The sequence below is a fragment of the Sinocyclocheilus rhinocerous genome, unplaced genomic scaffold (assembly GCF_001515625.1).
Source record: "Sinocyclocheilus rhinocerous isolate Xijiao unplaced genomic scaffold, SAMN03320098_v1.1 scaffold295, whole genome shotgun sequence".
NCBI lineage: Eukaryota > Metazoa > Chordata > Actinopteri > Cypriniformes > Cyprinidae > Sinocyclocheilus > Sinocyclocheilus rhinocerous.
Window position 1 is genome coordinate 2,680,363 of NW_015647035.1, and position 19,930 is coordinate 2,700,292.

Genomic DNA, 19,930 nt, shown 5'->3' on the forward strand with positions numbered 1-19,930 from the left:
TTGTTTTCTGCCCTCTGTAAGTATCATGAGGGGCTCATTGGAAGTGGTGAGTTTGTGTGTTTATGTACTGTGTGAGGAACTCATCATTTTCATAATGTCTCAGATATACAGTACTAAAGTCTCTTAGAACTGTCTTGTTAAGAAGGTCTTCACTAGTTAAAATGGTTCATGCAGTAAATGCACCAGCTAACATCTTGTTTGACATCTAAAAATGTCCAGTAAGGGATATGGTGTGTGCTGAATTAATTCTAATTAACTTAAATGAAGAACAGTGGAAGTGCCATACAAAACATGTAGCCATAACACTTAAACATTATACAGTACATGTTAGCAAGAGACTATGGATGTGCTCCATTCAGAAGTGATCATTCCTATGCCCTCCACAATAAGAAAGAGTTAGAAGGGTGTAGGGCTCAAAAATAATTGACAGCTGTCATCAGGTTTTCACAGAATGTGGAACGTTAATATGTATTATTTTAAGATGTTTTGTTCCAGCCATTTCAATTAATAGATATTAAGTAGAACAGATTTGTGTGATTTTTCCCCTGGGTGATGAGTGGGTTTTTTAAAGTTTATGCGTTATTTTTTAGTGTGAGTTCAGAATGGAGCTGTGATTACAGAATTACAGGTGGAGAAATCTCTGTCACTCCGCTCCATTCATACACCTCCAGACCAGTTATTAGTTTGTCCATGAGGTTAAATATTCACAATCCTTATATGATTTTTTTTTTTAATTGAAGGCATGTCACAATAGCAACAGTTACTATACATATAGATCGAATAATCCACTTATTTATAGGTTATCAATATGAATACTGAAGATGATTTATTTTTATCCATAAAATGATTGAAGAATAGTTCCATAATATTTTAAATTTTACTTTCTTGCCCCATCTTACATTAAATGAGAAATAGATGCTCAATTTGGATCTGCATAGCAAACTACTTGAAAAATATTATATAGCATACTACTCTTTATATAACGATATGGTAAAAAAGTAGTATGCTAGTACACGGTTCTGAATCGAGTTCGACACCAAATTAATCAAAGATATTTAATAATTATATTACATTTATTACACTTTTACTCTAATCATATCTACATAATATTTCGTTTTTACTTGCCACACTAGACAAAAATGTACGAATTAAGACGTGGCTTGTCAGATTTTCTAATAGATTAGGAATCTCCCACAGGGTTGCCAGGTCTGTGTAACAAAAACCAAGAAGCCCATGACCCTATCCAAATACCAAAACTCAACATAAACCAATCCTAACATACGTATTTTACAGTCAATGTTATGTGTTATACACAATTTCAACTTCAAAATCACTAGTAGTAATCAAAAGTAAGCTGTTTTCATAAAGGAGATCAAAGGCTCCTTCATCAGAACCTGATCAGAACTCTAATCAATCAGTTTTAATATTAGTAGAATGTAAAATATTTCAAAACACTCATTTCAGTCGATCACAGTCTATGCAATATGTAAACCCCTTTAAAACGCGGGAAAAATACATCTAATCTGATCTGATCTGATGCAACATGGCAACATCACATGTGAATCGATGTCTCATAAGGACAATCACGAGATGTATCCGGGACAGCAGTCGTCAACCAAATGTGATGACAGGAAGGCCTTTAGGACACTTTTCTAACTCTTCTTCAGGTGAGCAAGCACGAACTGTAGTTTCACGCCGGAGTTCAGGAGGCAGCAGCCGCACCGTTCGCCTGGCAGCCGCGCTTGGACTGGGACTGGGACTGGGACTCGGAGGAGCAGCAGCCTTATTCATTGAGAGACGAGGACAATAAAGATGCCCTACAGAGGACAGTCGCGGTCTGGAATTTGCTAATTGACAGCTTACTACCAACTGTCCAGTGTCCCTCTCCATTTAAACCTGACAGCCCGCGGTACAAGTACAATTTCATCGCGGATGTGGTTGAGAAGTCCACTCCTGCCCCAGACAGCAGACAGTTTCGGCCCAGATCCGGCCCACATCTGGCCCGCATGGATTTCACATGGGCCAGATGTGGGCCGGATTTGGGCCAACACTATGTTGCTGTCTGGGGCTGTAGTCTACATCGAGGTCGTTGGGCGGTGAGTCTGTCAAAATACAATGAAACTGTGTTCTAGTCCTGCTGAAAACATCTCAAACTAGCTTATGATTGTTTCAGCTGGTTTAACCCTCTGGTGTTGTTCATTTGGGGGTCACACTTGTGTTGGTCGCGGTCAAAAGTGACCGAACATCTGAAACCATTATTTTCAGTGAAATCAATGTAATATATTTTTGTTCAATAATATTTTTTCTTCCCCCCCCCCAAATATGTTCTATTAAAAATATGTTCTATTATTTTTCAATTATGGCAGTGTTTCATGTAAAAATGGAGACAATGCCTTTAAAATCCAGTTTTTGAAGGCAGATTAGTGCCATCTGGTGGGAGTAAAAAAGGAAAAACATCTGCAATTTCATGGTTTAGCTACTAGATTCCTATATAGCTCTATATAAAAAGGCTTATCAATTCTCTAGTTGTTTTTAAACATAAATACTTATTTTTATTAAGTTGTGGGCTTGGATTTATATTTAGACATTCTCAAAGACAACATTTTGTAAAGGTTTAGTTTTTTTTTTAAATGTTGGTTTGAAATGTCAGTTTTTGCATCAATTTTACTACAGTCAAACCTGAACACAAAGACATTTTGTTACACTTAACATCAAAATTCAACAAAAATGTAACATGAACAGGAATGCTTTATCAGAGGTTAATCAATCTGATTTCAATCTCTTATTTGAGTCTTCTGGCTCAATTTTGCCATATTGTTACAGCCACATCTGTTCATTTGTGTGTGTATAATAGTGTGTGTGTCTGTGAGTGTGTGTATTTGTGTTTGTATAATAGTGTGTGTGTGTCTGTTTTGTACTCTTGATGTTTTAGAGTGTCACCCCTTCATTGCTGTGCACAATTTTTTCTGCATTGTGAATGATTTGTAGATCGTACACACAAAATTTTTTGTATATTTTCGTATTTTTGCGTATTTCCCATTCATTTCCAATGGCGGTCATTTTTGACTGTGAACAACACAAGTGTGACTTTTTTTTACGAGCTTTTTCGAATCAGGGACAAGATTTATTTTTTTGAGGTCACATAATAACTGACATAAACGTCTTCGAGTCTCGTACCATTCCGATGAAGTAGCGATTTTTTAAAATATCAAAACATTTTTTTCTGGTCTAAAATGTCCGGAAAACACCAGAGTGTTAAACGGGTCTCACATTCTGGTCAAGCTTCTGACAAATGACCCAAACCCTTCTTAAACTAGCCAACCTGACTAGACTTGGAGGCCAGCAAACCTATTTAGGCTTGTTTAAGTTGTTTTTCTCAACAGGGACTTTTTGAATAAGTGAGCATGTGTAGATTCATTCTTAGTGAACTGATTGTGTCTGACGTACAGGTATTTAGTTTCAGTTGTGCTGGGTATTTTGACAAATATTATACACTTTTTATTTTATTTTATTTTATTTTTTCAGACACCCTTTTTCTGGTCGCGAAGTGCCCATCTCGAATGGCTCTGGCTTCATCATAAGTAGTGATGGCCTGATAGTGACCAATGCCCATGTGGTCGCCAACAAGCGTGGTGTCCGTGTTAAACTGACCAATGGAGAGACTTACAATGCCACCGTCCAGGATGTCGACCAGGCTGCAGACATCGCCACAATCGAAATCAATGCTAAGGTACCAGTGGTACTTTGATGTACTACTGTTCCGAAGTTTGAGGTAATATATACTTAAAATTTGAAACACATAATTATTCAGCAAGGATGCATTAAAGTGATCAAAAGTGACAGTAAAGACAATGTTCCAAAAGATTTCTCAAATAAATGCTGTTCTTTTGAACTTTCTATTCATCAAAGAATCCTGAAAAAAAACTTGTATCATACTTTACACAGTTTTAAGCAGCAAAAACTATTTTCAACATGGATAATAATAAGAAATGTTTCTTGAGCTGCAAATCAGCATATTAGAATGATTTCTGAAGGATCATGTGACACTGAAGACTGGAGTAATGATGCTGAAAATTCAGCTTTGTATCAATAAATTACATTTTAAAATATATTAAAATAGAAAACAGGTATTTTAAACTGTAATAATATTTCACAGTATTTCTATTTTTACTGTATTGGTGCACATAAGAGGCTTATATATATATATATATATATATGTGTGTGTGTGTGAGTGCATGACTCATTCTGTTCTCTTCCCAGCATCCCCTCCCAACGCTGCGTCTCGGCCAGTCGTCTGATGTGCATCAGGGTGAGTTCGTGGTTGCCATGGGGAGCCCTTTTTCTCTTAAAAACACAATCACATCTGGAATCCTCAGCTCCACCCAGAGAGGAAGTAGAGAACTGGGCCTGTCCAACTCCAATATTGACTGCATCCAGACTGATGCTACCATAGATGTATGAGCAAAGGAAATGACTTTGGAGAATTTGGGTGTAATTGCATGTTATCGCTATATTTGTGTCATTACAGCTATATTAGTTTGTTGCTTCATTTAATTGATCAAATAATTCATATATTGCATCACTCAATAGTTAATTTCTGTTTTACAGTTTGGAAATTCAGGAGGTCCCCTTATAAACCTGGTGAGTCACTGACTGACATTTACACAACATACTGCTAGTACATTTTGGCTTTAGAAACAAGGAAGTTGAGGTGTTTAATTTTGCACATCAGATTTCATTTACAGCTCATTTGACTAATAACAGAAGTACAAATCTGTCTACCTGATCAATCTAATTGGTCAAGTTAGCATGATGTAATGCATGTGATACAAACTACCGTGTCATGTTTGTAACCTTCAGGATGGTGAGGTCATCGGTATTAATACCATGAAAGTGACTGCAGGGATTTCCTTCGCTATTCCCTCAGACAGAGTCCGCCTCTTCCTTGAGCGTGCAGCAGACAAACAGAGTAAGAATGACCCTTGACCTCACAGCATCTTATCTTGTTAGTGACATCATTTGTATCGAGGTCGCTGATGGATGTGTATCGGCTGTTTTCAGAGTCCTGGTTTGGAGAATCAGGATCAAAACGGCGTTACATTGGAGTAATGATGCTGACTTTGACCCCCAGGTGCCAATCTGTGTTTTGATACCAGACCCTAAATGTGTGTGAGATGGTCACTGAGTATTTTTTTTATTTATTTTAAATGGTGTTTTTGCCTCTTCAGTATAATCGAAGAGCTGAAGACGCGTGACATGTCCTTTCCTGATGTTTCTCATGGAGTTCTCATCCACCGTGTTATTATAGGATCTCCAGCCAGCAGGTAAGCAGCACTGCTCTGACCCCACAGTGCTGTGGTTTGTTGATAGAGGCCTCCTATTGTTGATGTAATTTCCTGTTATCTGTTTCACAGAGCTGGAATGAAACCAGGGGATGTTATTGTTGAGATAAACAGGTCAAAGGTGAACACGTCAGAGGAGATCTATAACGCTGTGAGAACAAGCGACAGCTTAAACGTGGTGGTCCGGCGGGGGGCCGACCTCCTCATGGTGCATATGACCCCTGAATACACGGAGTGACGTCACGTGAAGCTTAAGCATATAAGTAACAGAGTAAGAAATGGTTTGGATGAGTGAGAAATGAGAAGCGAGAGATGATTTGAGAATGAATGTGAGAAATTATTATAGTTGGAGATGTTTAAGAAGGTAATCATGTAAAGGGCTGAACAGTATAGTATGAAGGCTGGACACTCATGTAGTCGAAATGTTTTAATTGTGCAGTTTGTGCCCTTTTTTTTTTGTGGAAGTGTGTGAATTAGTGTGGATGATTTTGAGCATTACACTGGATAATTGTCAGTGTGTCCTCTCAAACTACACTGTATCAGTATTGTTTTTGAAGGAATACCACTAAATATTTGAGTTAAACACAGTTTGTCTTGAGATGAATGAACATTTGGCTACCATAATAAAAGTGGGTGCTGTTATTCCAACATTGCAGATTTTTTTTGTATTCAATGTATTTTAAAACATTTTTAAAACAGCTGTGACTTCACAATAAAACATTGGAATATCAACATTTTTGGATCATCGTTATATAATCACAGTGCTTTCAGAAAACGTGACCAAGTACACTTTAATCTTAAAAATGAATATCATTTTGTTAATCCGCCCACATACTAGACTACATGATTTTTCCAGAAGTCGTCTGATTGCTGTTCTTTTCACGTTACACAACTGTCTGTCATAAGTGATGTCCGTTCCGGTCAAAACACATTTCACACTGTAGCCTACAGGACTTGGATCACAAACAAGTCTAGATATTTAAAGGGATAGCTCACCCAAATATGAAAATGTTGCCATCATTTACTCCCGTCAAGTTGTTCCAAACCTGTAAAGAGTTTCTTTCTTCTGTTGAACAAAAAATAATATATTTTGAAGAATGTTGGTTACCAAACAGTTGCCAGTAGCCTTTGACTTCCATAGGATTTTTTTTCCATACTATGGAAGTCAATGGCTACCAGCAACAACCACACATTATACTCATTTAGCCCTGATTTAGCGCTCGCCAACAGTCGAAGATCGCCGACAAAAGCCCAAAATTGGATGCAAATCATTACTTGTTCACACGAGTGACGAACAATATGTTTGAATTGTCAAATAATTCAGTTTGCTATGCAGTTGCTAGGGTGTTCTGGGTGGTTGCTATGCATTAGTGGAACAAAATAAGATTGAGACAAAAATATTTAAAAGGCACTGTATAGCTGTTTTGGCTTCTCCAGATTTCCATCTTTATGAGTGTTAAGCAGAGGCCTTTGTAATATAACGAGTCATGACTGATAATTTATTATGACCCATTTATTTGTTTAATGGGTCATGAAACTTGAAATACTTGAAATGATTTGTATTACAACTTTAAATAACACTTTATTTTCATCTTTAACAGAGTTTCACATGAAATGATCATTTTACTGTAACTGAACACACGAATGCATAACCAGTTCAGTAAAAAGACAAATCTAGGACAGCGTGTAAAAAACGTCACTGAAGCTTTAACAAGTCATACATGAAAGACCATTTGAAAGTAAAATAGGAGTTGAGTCAGAGCTTTGAAGCATAAAATACATTCACACTTTGCAATAGCTTTTAAACACGAATGCTCATCTGGAGTACAAAACATTCAAGTACTTTTAACTCACAGAGACAGCAGCACACGGGCTGCGTGATGCATCGACAAGGCTTTTTAAACCTTTAAGAAAATAAGCACCTGATTGCACTGTAAACACATACGACAGGCACTGCACAGCCTGACAAATTTACATCTAATCCTCACACTACTTAAGCCAGACTCAGTAGCTCTGAGTGTTTTTTTTTTTTTGGAGTTCTGTTTTCATTAAAAATTACAGGTTATGTCAGTACAGTTATACTCTTGGCGTAAAAACATTGGATATTGTAGATTTTAGGGTTTCTGTAATTGCAATGTGAGAAGTTACTTAGTTTATGGCTGGTTTGAATGAATAAATATTTTACTCTGGATTAGATTGTCCCAATTTGCTAATTATATCAATCTGGTGATAAGATTATGAGATCTGGTTGTTAAATTGTCCAGGGTATTTCTCAAACTTCTTCTCAGCCTCCTCACTGAAAGCATCACCTGAAATAAAGACAACAGCAAATAAATCTTTCAGTATTTGGCATTGAATGGAAGAACTACCCTAATGCACTCTTACTATTTCTGCAGTATATAATATGTAAATTGTGCATAAAATTTTATTTTTTTCTGTATGCACAGAATTATTTACTACCTGGATTATTTACTATTTAACAGAGTATAGTAAACACTTAAATGAACTGGAATTAATATCAGCTAATATCATCTTTTTTCTTGAATCATTATTTGATCAGACTGCCAAGAAAGTTTGTGGAAAAACAGGATTAACCATAAAATGAGTTTTTAATTCCAAGATGATTTATTTAATTGCAGCATGCAATGTCCCTGCATCATGTCAGATCATGTGACTAGAATGTAACTTACTACTGTTTATGGTTGCATAATTCTGTTTTCTTACAGAACGTATTCCATTCTGAACATATTTTCACAAATTGTTCACCCAAAAATGAACACTTACTGAAAATGTATTCACCCTCAGGCCATCCAAGATGTAGATGAGTTTATTTCTATATCAGAACAGATTTAGAGTAATGTAGCATTACATCACTTGCTCACCAATGGATCCTCTGCAGTGAATGGGTGCCGTCAGAACGAGAGTCCAAACAGCTGATAAAAACATCACAATAATCCACACGACTCCAGTCAATCAATTAATGTCTTGTGAATTAAAAGGTTGCACGTTTGTAAGAAACAAATCCATCATTAAGGCATTTTAATTTTAAACCATTGATTCTGAAGTCCATGATACATAATGACATGTTCTCCAGGGGGAAAAGTCCATTCCCTGTTGTCATCTCACATCAAAATTCACCGACATATTTGTTTAGAACAGTTTTGGTCTGTTTTCGCTTGTAAATGGTACTTGATCTGTGCATATGTTCTCTCCTGATTCAGAAGAGACAACTTTTTCACTGGAGAAAGCAGTATTATGCACAGAGGACTCAGTATTTTAGCTGGAAGCAATGTTTTGAAGTTTAAAACGACTTGATGAATTTGTTTATTACTAAAAAGTGGCTTTTCAATTCAATGACTGGAGTCATGTGGATTATTGTGATGTTTTTATCAGCTGTTTGGGCTCTCATTTTGACGGCACCCATTCACTGCAGTGGACTGGTGAGTAAGTGATGTAATAACACATTTCTACATCTTGGAAGGCCTGAGGGTTCAGGAAATTTTCCTTTTTGGGTTAACTATTTCTTTAAGGCTTTGTATTCATGTCTCACCAATATGGCAGTTATGGACCCAGATCCTGTGGCCATCATATTTGCAGTTACATTTCATGGCATTGTTTGTGAAGTCACTCTCGGCAACCTCATAGTTAGGATTTATCACAACCTGGAAAAGAAGCAAAAACAAGTCTAAATCCTCTTAAATCAATAGAATACATGTTTTTGGTGACTGGGGACAATGGTCTGCACCCATTCTCGGACCTGAAGGATATAATTTCCTGGTTTGACATCAGTAATATCGATCCACTGGCAATCAATGTCATGGCGATACAAATCCCAGCATCCCACTGTGATGCCCTGCTCACCAAAGTTAGCACACTCATATCTCTTGGAAACACCTAGAATAAACACAGATATTTACACAAGTGAAAATATGTCCTACTGAACAGAGCTGACTGTAAATGTGTATTTGGATGAGTGATTTACCTTCATCACAATCTGTGTCCTCCAGGCAGAAGCTGGCTTTGTGTCCTTCTGCCACTTTAGTGCCATTGGCAGACATCAGGTCATAGTGTGTGAAGATGTCCATGCTATGATAATGCCTGTGGAATCACACACACATAAATCATCTGCTTGTCTAAAAACTGGTCAGAAATAATAAGGTTATGTTAAGGTCCCATTTGACCCACATTCGATTTTTAAACCGCTTGAAATTCTGGTTGAACAATTTATTGTGTTAATTTACAATTTATCTTCTTGAAATTGATTTAGTGATTTTTTTCTCATTTAGGGTCATGAATGTGCATGCAAATTTTCAACACGTAGACATGTTTTGGAAAGACTATACAAATTTACAGTGGTTACATTGATTGTGTAGGAGTAAAGATTACTCCCAATTGGTTTCCATGCAAGTCACAAAAAATCAACACTGAAAGCAAAAGAGTCAGGCAAAAAAGAGACACAATTTTGAGTCAACCCTTATGAAAATTAACCATGATTGTATTGTAGTAAAAGTGTAACCATGTTTTTTTTTTTTTTTTTACTACCTCCTCATATGTTTGAAGACACTCACAAAAAGCGAATTATTAATCAGACAGCTCATTTAATTTGCATTCAATAACTCCAATTCATGTATTGTAGTAAAGTGGTAACCATGTTTTTTTTTTTTTTTTACTACAAATACTATGGTTATACAACTATGGTTAATTTGTGCTTACCATGGTTTAACTATAGTAACCATGTTTTTTTGGTTTTATTTGTGGTAAAACCATGGTTCATTTTCGTAGGGGAAACTGGCCTCTAAAACAAAGGTAGGAACTATTTTTGTAACACAATAGGAGTTCATATTTTCTTATATTTTATATTTTTTTAGTCTCTGACAAGCTACAATAGAGGTTTTCCGATTTTTACATTAATCTTTGGTTTTTTTCTTAGTTTTGATTTTTGGTGAACTTCATGAAAACCAGTGGGGTCAATTTGACCAGCAACACAAAAAGTGTACCCAGATTTTCAACACTACAGGAATAAAAAATGATTTTAATAACAGTATGGTTACCCGTGACATGCGTGCCAGACCCATGAGTGACGGCCTGCTTTGGGCCTGAAGTCAGCCCGTCCGATGTTGTGTATCTGTGAGGAGAAGCGGAGCAGGCGGCGGTGACCGTAAGGCCAGTTAGCTTTAGCGGCGCTCTTGGACAGACAGTCCTCCTCTGCTGCACAGTACAGCATGTGTAACGGCCGGTCCTCTATATACGTCGTCTGCTGCACTAGCGGTGCATTCAGCACTAGATCAGATGCAGCTGGGGGAAGAAAAATGTACATATTAAGATGCCAAATGAAAGTTCAAAGAAAAAATATAGCCTTGGCCCTGGAATTTGATTTATATTTTTGTTTCTATTTTGACATTGCATGTTGGTCACTGAACTGGATGTCTGAGGTTTTAATGTCTGAACAAACAGTTTTGCTCAACGTACAACAGTTGAGAAAATGATATGTTGTCTCATTTGTATACATAATCCAGACAGGTGTAAGTCATTTGAAGTCAAGCCGTTGCCATGTGAGGTTCACTAATTACAGGCCAGTTCTCAGAAAAAGATAAACAGCAGACTGACCACAGCTTTAGATCTACCATCAGCAGCAGACTGACCGTCTGAGGTGCGAATTCCAGTCATCATAAAAATATTATGAATAACTTTTGCAAAACAGTCAGTTTTGACTCTTATACTGTTTCAGGGCCTGAATTTCGTTTTGGAAAATTGGGGGGTGGCTCTTATGGGGGGAAGAATTGATTAATGACAAGCAATGGCAAAAACAAATACAATAACAAGATTAACTGAAATGAACTGTGCTTTAAGTTTATCAGGTAGGTTTAACAGTAATATTCAGGTACAGAAATACCACAGAAACAGAATAATCTATTTAACTTTAAAATAACACTGGTTAGTCTTCAATGTATAAATAAACATTAATGACACAGACAGCAGCAGGTTTATTTAGGTTGCTGTCCCTTTAAGACCTCATGCACGGATCTAACATATACTGTTACACATAAGTTGTTTCTCAACTGTTTACATTCACTTAATAGCCTATATACCGACAATGTTTAGTATAAATAGACTGTTTACGTGAATACTCATCAAGACGGGCATTTTGACAATTTTGTATGTATTTAGCAGTTTACGCGCAATAAGGAGCAACACAACTTAATTCTGCAGTCAGATGTGGCTCTATGTGCGCGCGCTTTGGGTGTGAGCTCACAGAAAGGGGTCTCACAGAGAGGGAGCAAGTACTGAATTGAGCACTTGAATGTTTAAAATTGTAAGACTCAAAAGCACGTGCAAATGATACATTCCGTCATCTGTCTGAGCATCTTTCACGCTGAAATATTTGCGGGAATTTCCCGCGTTTCAAGCGCGGAAACTGCAGGGATCAGTAAAATGATGCGCAATCCCGCGCCGAAATTCAAGCCCTGTGTTTTGACTGAATACACTAGACTATGTACTAGATTCTGAGTATGATATTGCTTATATACAGTAGTTCTATAAACAAGTTAATACTGAGTGACCTACATTTTAAACACAATATTGCCAATTACTTTAGCTGCGTCCCAATTCACATACTTATGCACTATTCTATGCCATTTTAGCATAAATAGTGTGAGTAGTGTGTTCACACTGAAAATTCCAAAAAGAAAAACTGCAAGTGCTTGGATGACACACTTGGTTAACAGAAAAAAAGTGTAGACGTGTCATACAACAGAGGGTAGAGTATATATTGTATAGTATATGTGCCTAGTGTATAGGGCATCATTTGGGACACAACTTTTCGCTATTTTTTTCCAGAGCTAACAAAAATGGTTCCAAACAAAGCCAAAACAGTATTAATGTTCATTTCTGAGCACAACACAGTAGTGGTGTTTCTTGAGTAAAATGAGGGTTTTTAAACAAATCAGTTGAGTGAATGTTTCAGTGACTCACTTATAAAGACAGTACTGTCTGAGCAGGTACTACATTTGCCGAAGAACCTACTTTGAAATCTTTTAAGAAGTATGTTTTATATGTCGATATTATGAATGAAACCCAAATGACAACATGACAAGATTTACTCCCCTAGTCTTATGGGATTGTAATGTGTCCATTGGATCTCGCCAGAAGTAGTACGTCATACAGGTATTGTTCTCCTACTGCTTTTTTAATACTATGAATTTGGACACAACTACTCTTTTCACATACTGTTTTTCATCTACTATAGGTTAGTAGGCATATTCAGATGCAGAGTCACTTCAGAGAGTTCATTCCTGAATGAATCAGTGTTGTTAACCAAATCAGTTGAATAAATGATTCAGTGACACTTATAAAGATAGTCACTTGTATAAACATAACCTGCAAAAGTCACTGAAAAATCCTCACCACTAATACAAAGACTGACAATCTATCTGAAACGCACAAACACAGGCAAAGTGCTACAATCAGTGAAAAGTCCTAGTGCTGCTGGACTAAATACCAGCTTAATATCAGCCAATCAAATTCTATGTATTCTTTGTATCTGTGTGTGCATATGAGTAAGGTTACTCACTTTCTGAGCAGATGACTCCTGCTGAGAATCGTGCGGCTGCTTTCTGGCAGTTGACGGTTCTGTGGTGTTGGCACTGGCTGAGAGACATCTCATCTCCTGTACATTTCACTCCACTCATAACCATCTCTGTCACGTTACTGCTGTCCCAATACCATGTTTCCTTAGCAAACACGCAAAACAAACAAACACAGACAGACAGACAGTGATAAGTAGTTTACTATGAAGAGAATGAAACCATATCAATTGCCATGAAAATATTGTCACAATGCAAAAAACTTGGTCGTAAAAATTATAATCCTATAATTTATTTATTTTGGGGTAAAACATTACCAGGCCACACTTCACCCCAAAATAAAAAAGTAAAAGAAAATAAGAAAAGAAATGATACTAGGTTTTTTTTTATGTATTTATGTGATTATTTATTTATTTTTGCATACGGTAATGAGAATTTGGGGAGAAAACATATGAATATCTTTCACATATATGAATTTCTTTCACAAGTCACACTTCACCCAAAAAATAAATTAAATATAAAAACATTATATATAGTGCATATCTATATGTTTAAATATCCATCCATCCATACATACAGTATATATCAAATATAACTATTATTGATAAAAAAAAGGGTAAAGCAACCAAATGGCTGTTTGATAGTGTATATAGTTACCACAAAAGTGCTCACTCCTGAAAAAATAAAAAACTATTTTACAAGAAATATCATATTCCTAAACATTCACGTTGCCTAAAAAACAACATTCCTGGTGAAAGAATAGAGCTGCGTCCGCGACCGCGAGCATGTGTGTATGTCATGTACTCACTGTAATAGCATGCATGCTGAACCCTAGCCCTAGCTGCCTGCATGCCACCATGGCCTCTTTGGTGGTCGAGCCCTCACTGCATACACTGCCCCACCGCTGCCCCACCCGCACCTCCACTCGCCCTTCATACTGTGAGCGCCCACCTGACAGACGCACCTGAAATCACAACCTACGCCACGTCAAACACACTCACATCTTACCCCGCTCACCCATCTGTCTCCTGCCATTCGCTGCTTACCCACATACACAGAAAGACGACCCTGCTAAGGAGACCAGGAGCCTCGTTTATAAAATGCACACGATCAGATTTGACCCGAAATTCCATGGGTTTGATTCTACAGAATTTATAAAAGCAAAAACTAGTACTAGTTTGGTGCTGGTCTAGCTACTGTAGTATAACGAAGCTGTTCAGTAGCAAAACTTGAGCTGACTGATGTTTCAGCGGTTTATTTCTGTCCATCCCTGTACTACATGCACTGACTCATGTGGTGCGTTTTCAAAGTTCAAGGCTTTGAATATGTATGTGGGAGTGGGTAAGCCAGCACCATCTGATTTTTTCGATGGTAGCAGAAAGTTCAAGGCATTGTTAGCATGCAAGTGTGTGTTGCTGTTACTGTTAGAATCCTACTTGTAGGCCATGGTTGGCGTACCCGAGGCCCAGCTGCCTGCACACAACCATGGCCTCCTCAGTTCCCCAGCCTTCTCCACAGATCAGACCCCAGCGCAGCGTCCCGTTAGTCTCAGTACGTAACACCTCCACACGGCCCTCGTAGCGAGATCGCCCCCCTAAGATGCGCACCTGAGCAGGGCACAACCAGGGATGAGGGGTAAGAGGGAGTTCAACTGGATTATATGGGAGACCGGGGCTAATTGTCACAATTCTTACTCTAAATAATGTTTCTTGAGGTGTTTTTTGTTCATTTATTTCAAAAGTCAGTTTTGGCTACAAAAAAACTGTCAAAGAAAGGAAAGATACATAGTAGGGTTGTCACATTTTGTGGGGTAAATTTAAGCAGTAAAATAATTATGAAACTGCTATAATGTTAATGGTAACCAATAAAACTACCTTACCATTGTTTTGGGCAACAAAAATAGAAATATGTAGAAAATTTTAACTTTTACAACTCTTGCCCTGACCTGAAATTTATGAAAACTATTCTTGTACTGAGAACAGTTCAACTTTTGAGTTAAAATCTAACTTGTTTGAATATACACTACTGTTCAAAAGCTTGGGGTCAGAAGGATTTTTAAATATTTTTGATAGAAAGTATCTTAGGCTCACACAGGCTGCATTTATTTGATGAAAAATACAGTAAAAAGTAATACTGTGAAATACTATTATGATTTAAAATAACAGTTTTCTATTTGAATATATTGAAAAATATTATTTATTCCTATTCGTGATCTTTCAGAAATCATTTAATATGCTGATTTGGTGCTCAAGAAACATTTATTATTATTAATGTTGTAAACATTTGTGCTGCTTCATATATTTGTGGACACCATAATACATTTTTTCAGGATTCTTTCATGAGAGTGTGTGACAACTAGCCCCGGTGTCTTCTACATGCATATAAGTTTTCCTGCAGTAGGTGCATAATGCTTAAAGTATGTTACATCTGTTGAGATCAATCATAATAAATCACAACAGATGATTAATTAATTCCAGTAATTGTCTCTTGATACAGACAATGATACCCAATATTTCCAGTCATCCATTTTCAGTCAAAATGAATACAGAGCACAACATCATTCATTCAGTTGTAATTGAATATATTCCTCAACTGTAAGTAGCTTTGGATAAAAGCGTCTGCTAAATAATGCAAATGTAATTAATTTGATCATTGCTATGTTCTCCTTGAATTGAGAAACAAGCAATATATGCAAATGAATGTCATATCGAGTCACTGAAAACACTGAAAGACATATAAATTACCTATGTGTTAAGTAACATAAAATCAACACATAAAAAGAAATGTTATGAGTGTGAATATGTGTGTGTTGCTCTGACCGTCTTCTCATAGCCCATATATGGGACATTACAGCGGAGTGAAGCGTCTTCAGTGTGTTTGCAGTCCTCAGTAGTGATGTTTTTATAGCGGCAGTTCCACAGAGAGCGCTCATGACCTGTGCACTGCACCTCATTCATATAGATAGGCCCCAACCCTGAGACAAAACACAGAAGCAAAATCCATACTGGCACAGCTAAAAATACATAAAAGTGTCCAACTAACAACCTTATTCATACAAAGACATTAGCCCTAAAAACTACCACACAGTTTCGGTTCCCATTGACTTTTACCGGACAAAAAATTGACAATGGAAGTCAATGAAAACTCAAACTGATTGGTTACCATCATTCTTCAAAATATCTTTTTTTCTGTTCTATAGTAGAAAGAAAGTCATACAAGTTTGAAACGACACGAGGGTGAGTAAATTATGACTAAATATTCATTTGTGCGTGAACTATCCTTTAAATTGTACTTTTTCAAGCGTATTGAAATACTTTTGGTGCCACTGTACTGGAATACACTACATGACTTTTCAAAGGATCACACACTTTCACCAGACTTTCAAGTCGTTCCGAACACAACAAACTCACATAAATATGCGCTTTATTGCTAGCAGATGCATGACACATAAAAAACAATGTGTTCTAAAATTGGCTCAAAATATCAAACACGTTTGAAATCCTCTGACTGGATATCCTCCCTTTCTTGAACTGTGCATTTTAACGGAATTATTCTTTTTTTCTTATGATGTTGTATGTCTGTACTGTATGTGTTTTTTGTGTTTGCCAGCTGTGTGTCCAAGACAAATTTTCCTAACAGGTATAATAAAGTATATCCAATCCAATCCAAAGAACCTTAGTCTGAAGCTAAAAAGTATGTGCCCATCATACAGTATGTGATTTTTTGTGAAATCTGACTTCCTAAAATCTGCAGACTGGCTATAACTTTCAGCAACTAGCATTGACTCCAATCTGCAAATTGGGGCAAAAATCTGGGCAATAAATGAGGGCAATTATACTTTCTCTTAAAATTCTGTATTTTTCCATTACATCCATCCATCTATCCCCTAATTTGTTTTGTCTCTCTTTTGCAATCTCACCTTGTCCCATGCGGGCACCTGTGAGGGCTTCTTTGGCAGAGCCGAAGCCCAGTTCTCTGCATACAACACTGGCAGAGAGCAGGTTCCAGCGATCATCACAAATCGTCCCCCATTCACTGCCCTTCAAAACCTCGACACGGCCCTCACCATATTTTGCTCCACCCTTCAGCCGTACAGTAGACTGATGAGAAACAAAGAGAGGAAGAAACAGTTAATACAAGTACATAAACTTATACATAAACTTACACAAGTTACCTACATACTATATACCTGCATCTTGAGTTTCTTCCTCATAGCAGTGCTCTGTGCGTACAGTGGACCAGGCACACAGCTGACCACAGCAGGCATTCCTCCAGGACACGACTCTGTGGCATTGCCATAGTTAAACTCTAGAGGACACGCAGCCAAGTGCACTTCTGTGCCTAAGCATGCCACTGAATGAACCAGGAAGTGATTCTTCTGCCGTTCAGCATACAGCCTGTGAGAGGAGAAATGAAAGAGACACTGACCATGTTTACATCCACATCCTTTTCATATTAAGGTCCATACTCAGGTCAAGCCTTCATTCTGAGAAAGATATTTACATGCTCAACAGCTATTGCAATATTCTTGTATACACACTGGTTTCCTCTGGTTTTGAGGAACTATTGGAGATGCTAGCGGAATAATATTAATTTTGTAATTTAATAAACTCATTCATTCTCATTCATGTCCTTAACAAAGACACACAACAGGACAACAAAATTGCATACTGTACACTACCATTCAAAGTTTGGGGGTCGGTACGATTTTTTAAAGTTTTAAAAGTCTTTTATGCTTATGAGAGCTGTGAGAGGAGAAATGAAAGAGACACTGACCATGTTTACATCCACATCCTTTTCATATTAAGGTCCATGCTCAAGTCAAGCCTTCATTCTGAGAAAGATATTTACATGCTCAACAGCTATTGCAATATTCTTGTATACACACTGGTTTCCTCTGGTTTTGAGGAACTATTGGAGATGCTAGCGGAATAATATTAATTTTGTAATTTAATAAACTCATTCATTCTCATTCATGTCCTTAACAAAGACACACAACAGGACAACAAAATTGCATACTGTACACTACCATTCAAAGTTTGGGGGTCGGTACGATTTTTTAAAGTTTTAAAAGTCTTTTATGCTTATGAGAGCTGCATTTACTTGATAAAAAACAGTAATATTGTGAAATATTATTACAATTTAAAATTATTAAAATCATCATACTATTTTCTATTTTAAAATATTATATTAAATAAAATATATAATTTTGTCGCTTTGGATAAAAGCGTCTGCTAAATGACTGAATGTAATTTATTCCTGTGATGACAAAGGAATATTTGTTTTTATTTAAAATGTATTTAAAATATATATCTTTGTAAGTTATCCATTTAATGTGTCCTCGCTGAATAAAAGTATTAATTTCTTTCCCAAAAAAAAAATAATAATAAAAAAAGAAATCATACTGACCCCAAACTTTTGAATTGGTAAGCTTCTTTGTCTTTTAACCGATTTCTATAATCTATAGGTTTTGTCTAGGCCCCAGAATCACCTGTAATGCAGCTTTTCTGACTGACGACATTTAGATTTAGAGAACAAATGAGAAGGTTAGAAAGGTCTGAGCCAAGAAGGCAATGTATGTTTCCTCTTTTTTACCAAGGTTACCTTTTAGCTGCAGCTGATTTGCCCGGTTTAGGCTTAGTGCTAGTTTTAGTGATAGCCTTAGCTTTGGGCTCCTGCCTGTAATGCAAACATCCATTAAGCATTCAGAAACACTCAAATGTCCAATGCAACATCCAACATGCACATGCACACACATACATACCAGCTGCATGGGAAAGAGGACAATAACGTCTAAGTCTAACTGTTAAGATGCTGTGAGACACAACCTAACTAAATGAATAATTATTTGATATATAATAATAATTACTGTAAGTGTCAGTAACAGAAACTTTGGGATGAGAACTACAAAATACCACATCAATTTTAAAAAAAAAATGTTAGTGGTGATTTGACTTTCCCATGCCTGTTATATACATTGAAACCAGCACATTAGAAGCACACATATCTGAGGTGAACATGCAGTAAGCACAAGGAGGGATTTGTGTTAGTATGAGGGCATCAAGATATCTCCCTCAGAAAGCTTCAACTCTTGCACAAGCAAAGCCTCATCTCAAAACTATGCGAGTAAAACTAACAGATGGTAATAAGTTCTTCATGGGGAAATGTTTCGTCCACCACTCTTTCAGACAGACACACTCACACACACACACACACACAAATTAAAAAGTACAAATGTTAGTGGTGATTTCACTTTCCCATGCCTGTTATATCCATTGAAACTAGCACATTAGAAGCACAAGCACACATATCTGAAGTGAACATGCAGTAAGCACAAGGAGGGATTTGTGTTAGTATGAGGGCATCAAGATATCTCCCTCAGAAAGCTTCAATTCTTGCACAAGCACAGCCTCATCTCAAAACTATGCAAGTAAAACTAACAGATGGTAATAAGTTCTTCATGGGGAAATGTTTCGTCCACCACTCTTTCAGACAGACACACTCACACACACACACACACACACAAAAAGGATAACTGACTAAAGCTTGGAAAGTGAAGTTAGTTGACTAACACTATTAGTGTTGTGTACTAAAGCCACGCTATGCGCTTGAGACCTCTAGGGAAAGAACACTACTGGTTTCATTCCCTCAGATGGTACCTGGCAGTTGTTACTTTAACTTTAGCTTTTGGCTCAGCAGATCTCTTTCTGAGATGCCTGTTGAAAACAGTGAAATGGGGTCAAGCACACAAACACACATGTACACTGTTTACTGTCTGAGAAGGTTAGAAAGGTCTGAGCCAAGAAGGCAATGTGTGTTTTCTCTTTTTTACCAAGGTTACCTCTTAGCTGCAGCTGATTTGCCCGGTTTAGGCTTAGCGCTAGTTTTAGTGATAGCCTTAGCTTTGGGCTCCTGCCTGTAATGCAAACATCCATTAAGCATTCAGAAACACTAAAATGTCCAATGCAAAATCCAACATGCACATGCCCACACATAAATACCTGA

General features: G+C 37.1%; 2 protein-coding genes across 3 annotated transcripts in view; one reads left to right on the forward strand and one right to left on the reverse strand.

Annotated features, from left to right (window-relative positions):
• Positions 1–1,566: 1,566 nt before the first annotated feature.
• LOC107708385 (serine protease HTRA2, mitochondrial-like) lies at positions 1,567–5,580 on the forward strand. The gene is made up of 9 exons (XM_016512584.1): positions 1,567–1,635; positions 1,878–1,959; positions 3,504–3,730; positions 4,261–4,455; positions 4,609–4,641; positions 4,861–4,969; positions 5,062–5,131; positions 5,229–5,324; positions 5,415–5,580. The coding sequence occupies exons 1-9, from the start codon at positions 1,567–1,569 to the stop codon at positions 5,578–5,580; spliced, it is 1,047 nt and encodes a 348-aa protein (XP_016368070.1).
• A 1,418-nt stretch (positions 5,581–6,998) lies between these two features.
• The window catches only part of LOC107708481 (lysyl oxidase homolog 3-like), a 20,167-nt gene continuing 7,235 nt past the window's right edge, over positions 6,999–19,930 (reverse strand). Inside the window, exons 5-15 of one of the 2 annotated variants that reach the window (XM_016512734.1) lie at positions 17,115–17,322; positions 16,845–17,025; positions 15,745–15,899; positions 14,362–14,532; positions 13,734–13,889; positions 12,913–13,072; positions 10,394–10,637; positions 9,325–9,440; positions 9,100–9,236; positions 8,893–9,004; positions 6,999–7,651 (exon numbers count right to left, since the gene is read on the reverse strand). In XM_016512734.1, coding sequence (XP_016368220.1) covers positions 7,578–7,651; positions 8,893–9,004; positions 9,100–9,236; positions 9,325–9,440; positions 10,394–10,637; positions 12,913–13,072; positions 13,734–13,889; positions 14,362–14,532; positions 15,745–15,899; positions 16,845–17,025; positions 17,115–17,322 — 1,714 coding nt within the window. In that variant the 3' untranslated portion in view covers positions 6,999–7,577. The remainder of the gene's footprint in view (positions 7,652–8,892; positions 9,005–9,099; positions 9,237–9,324; positions 9,441–10,393; positions 10,638–12,912; positions 13,073–13,733; positions 13,890–14,361; positions 14,533–15,744; positions 15,900–16,844; positions 17,026–17,114; positions 17,323–19,930) is intronic. The other variant, XM_016512733.1, reaches the window with a different exon arrangement.

Coding starts and splice junctions, on each gene's coding strand:
- LOC107708385 (XM_016512584.1), top strand. CDS start 1,567: ATGTCTCATAAGGACAATCACGAGATGTATCCGGGACAGCAGTCGTCA. Junction 1,960..3,503: donor TGAGAAGTCCACTCCTGCCC/CAGACAGCAGAC, acceptor ACACTTTTTATT/TTATTTTATTTTATTTTTTC. Junction 5,132..5,228: donor ATGCTGACTTTGACCCCCAG/GTGCCAATCTGT, acceptor TTGCCTCTTCAG/TATAATCGAAGAGCTGAAGA.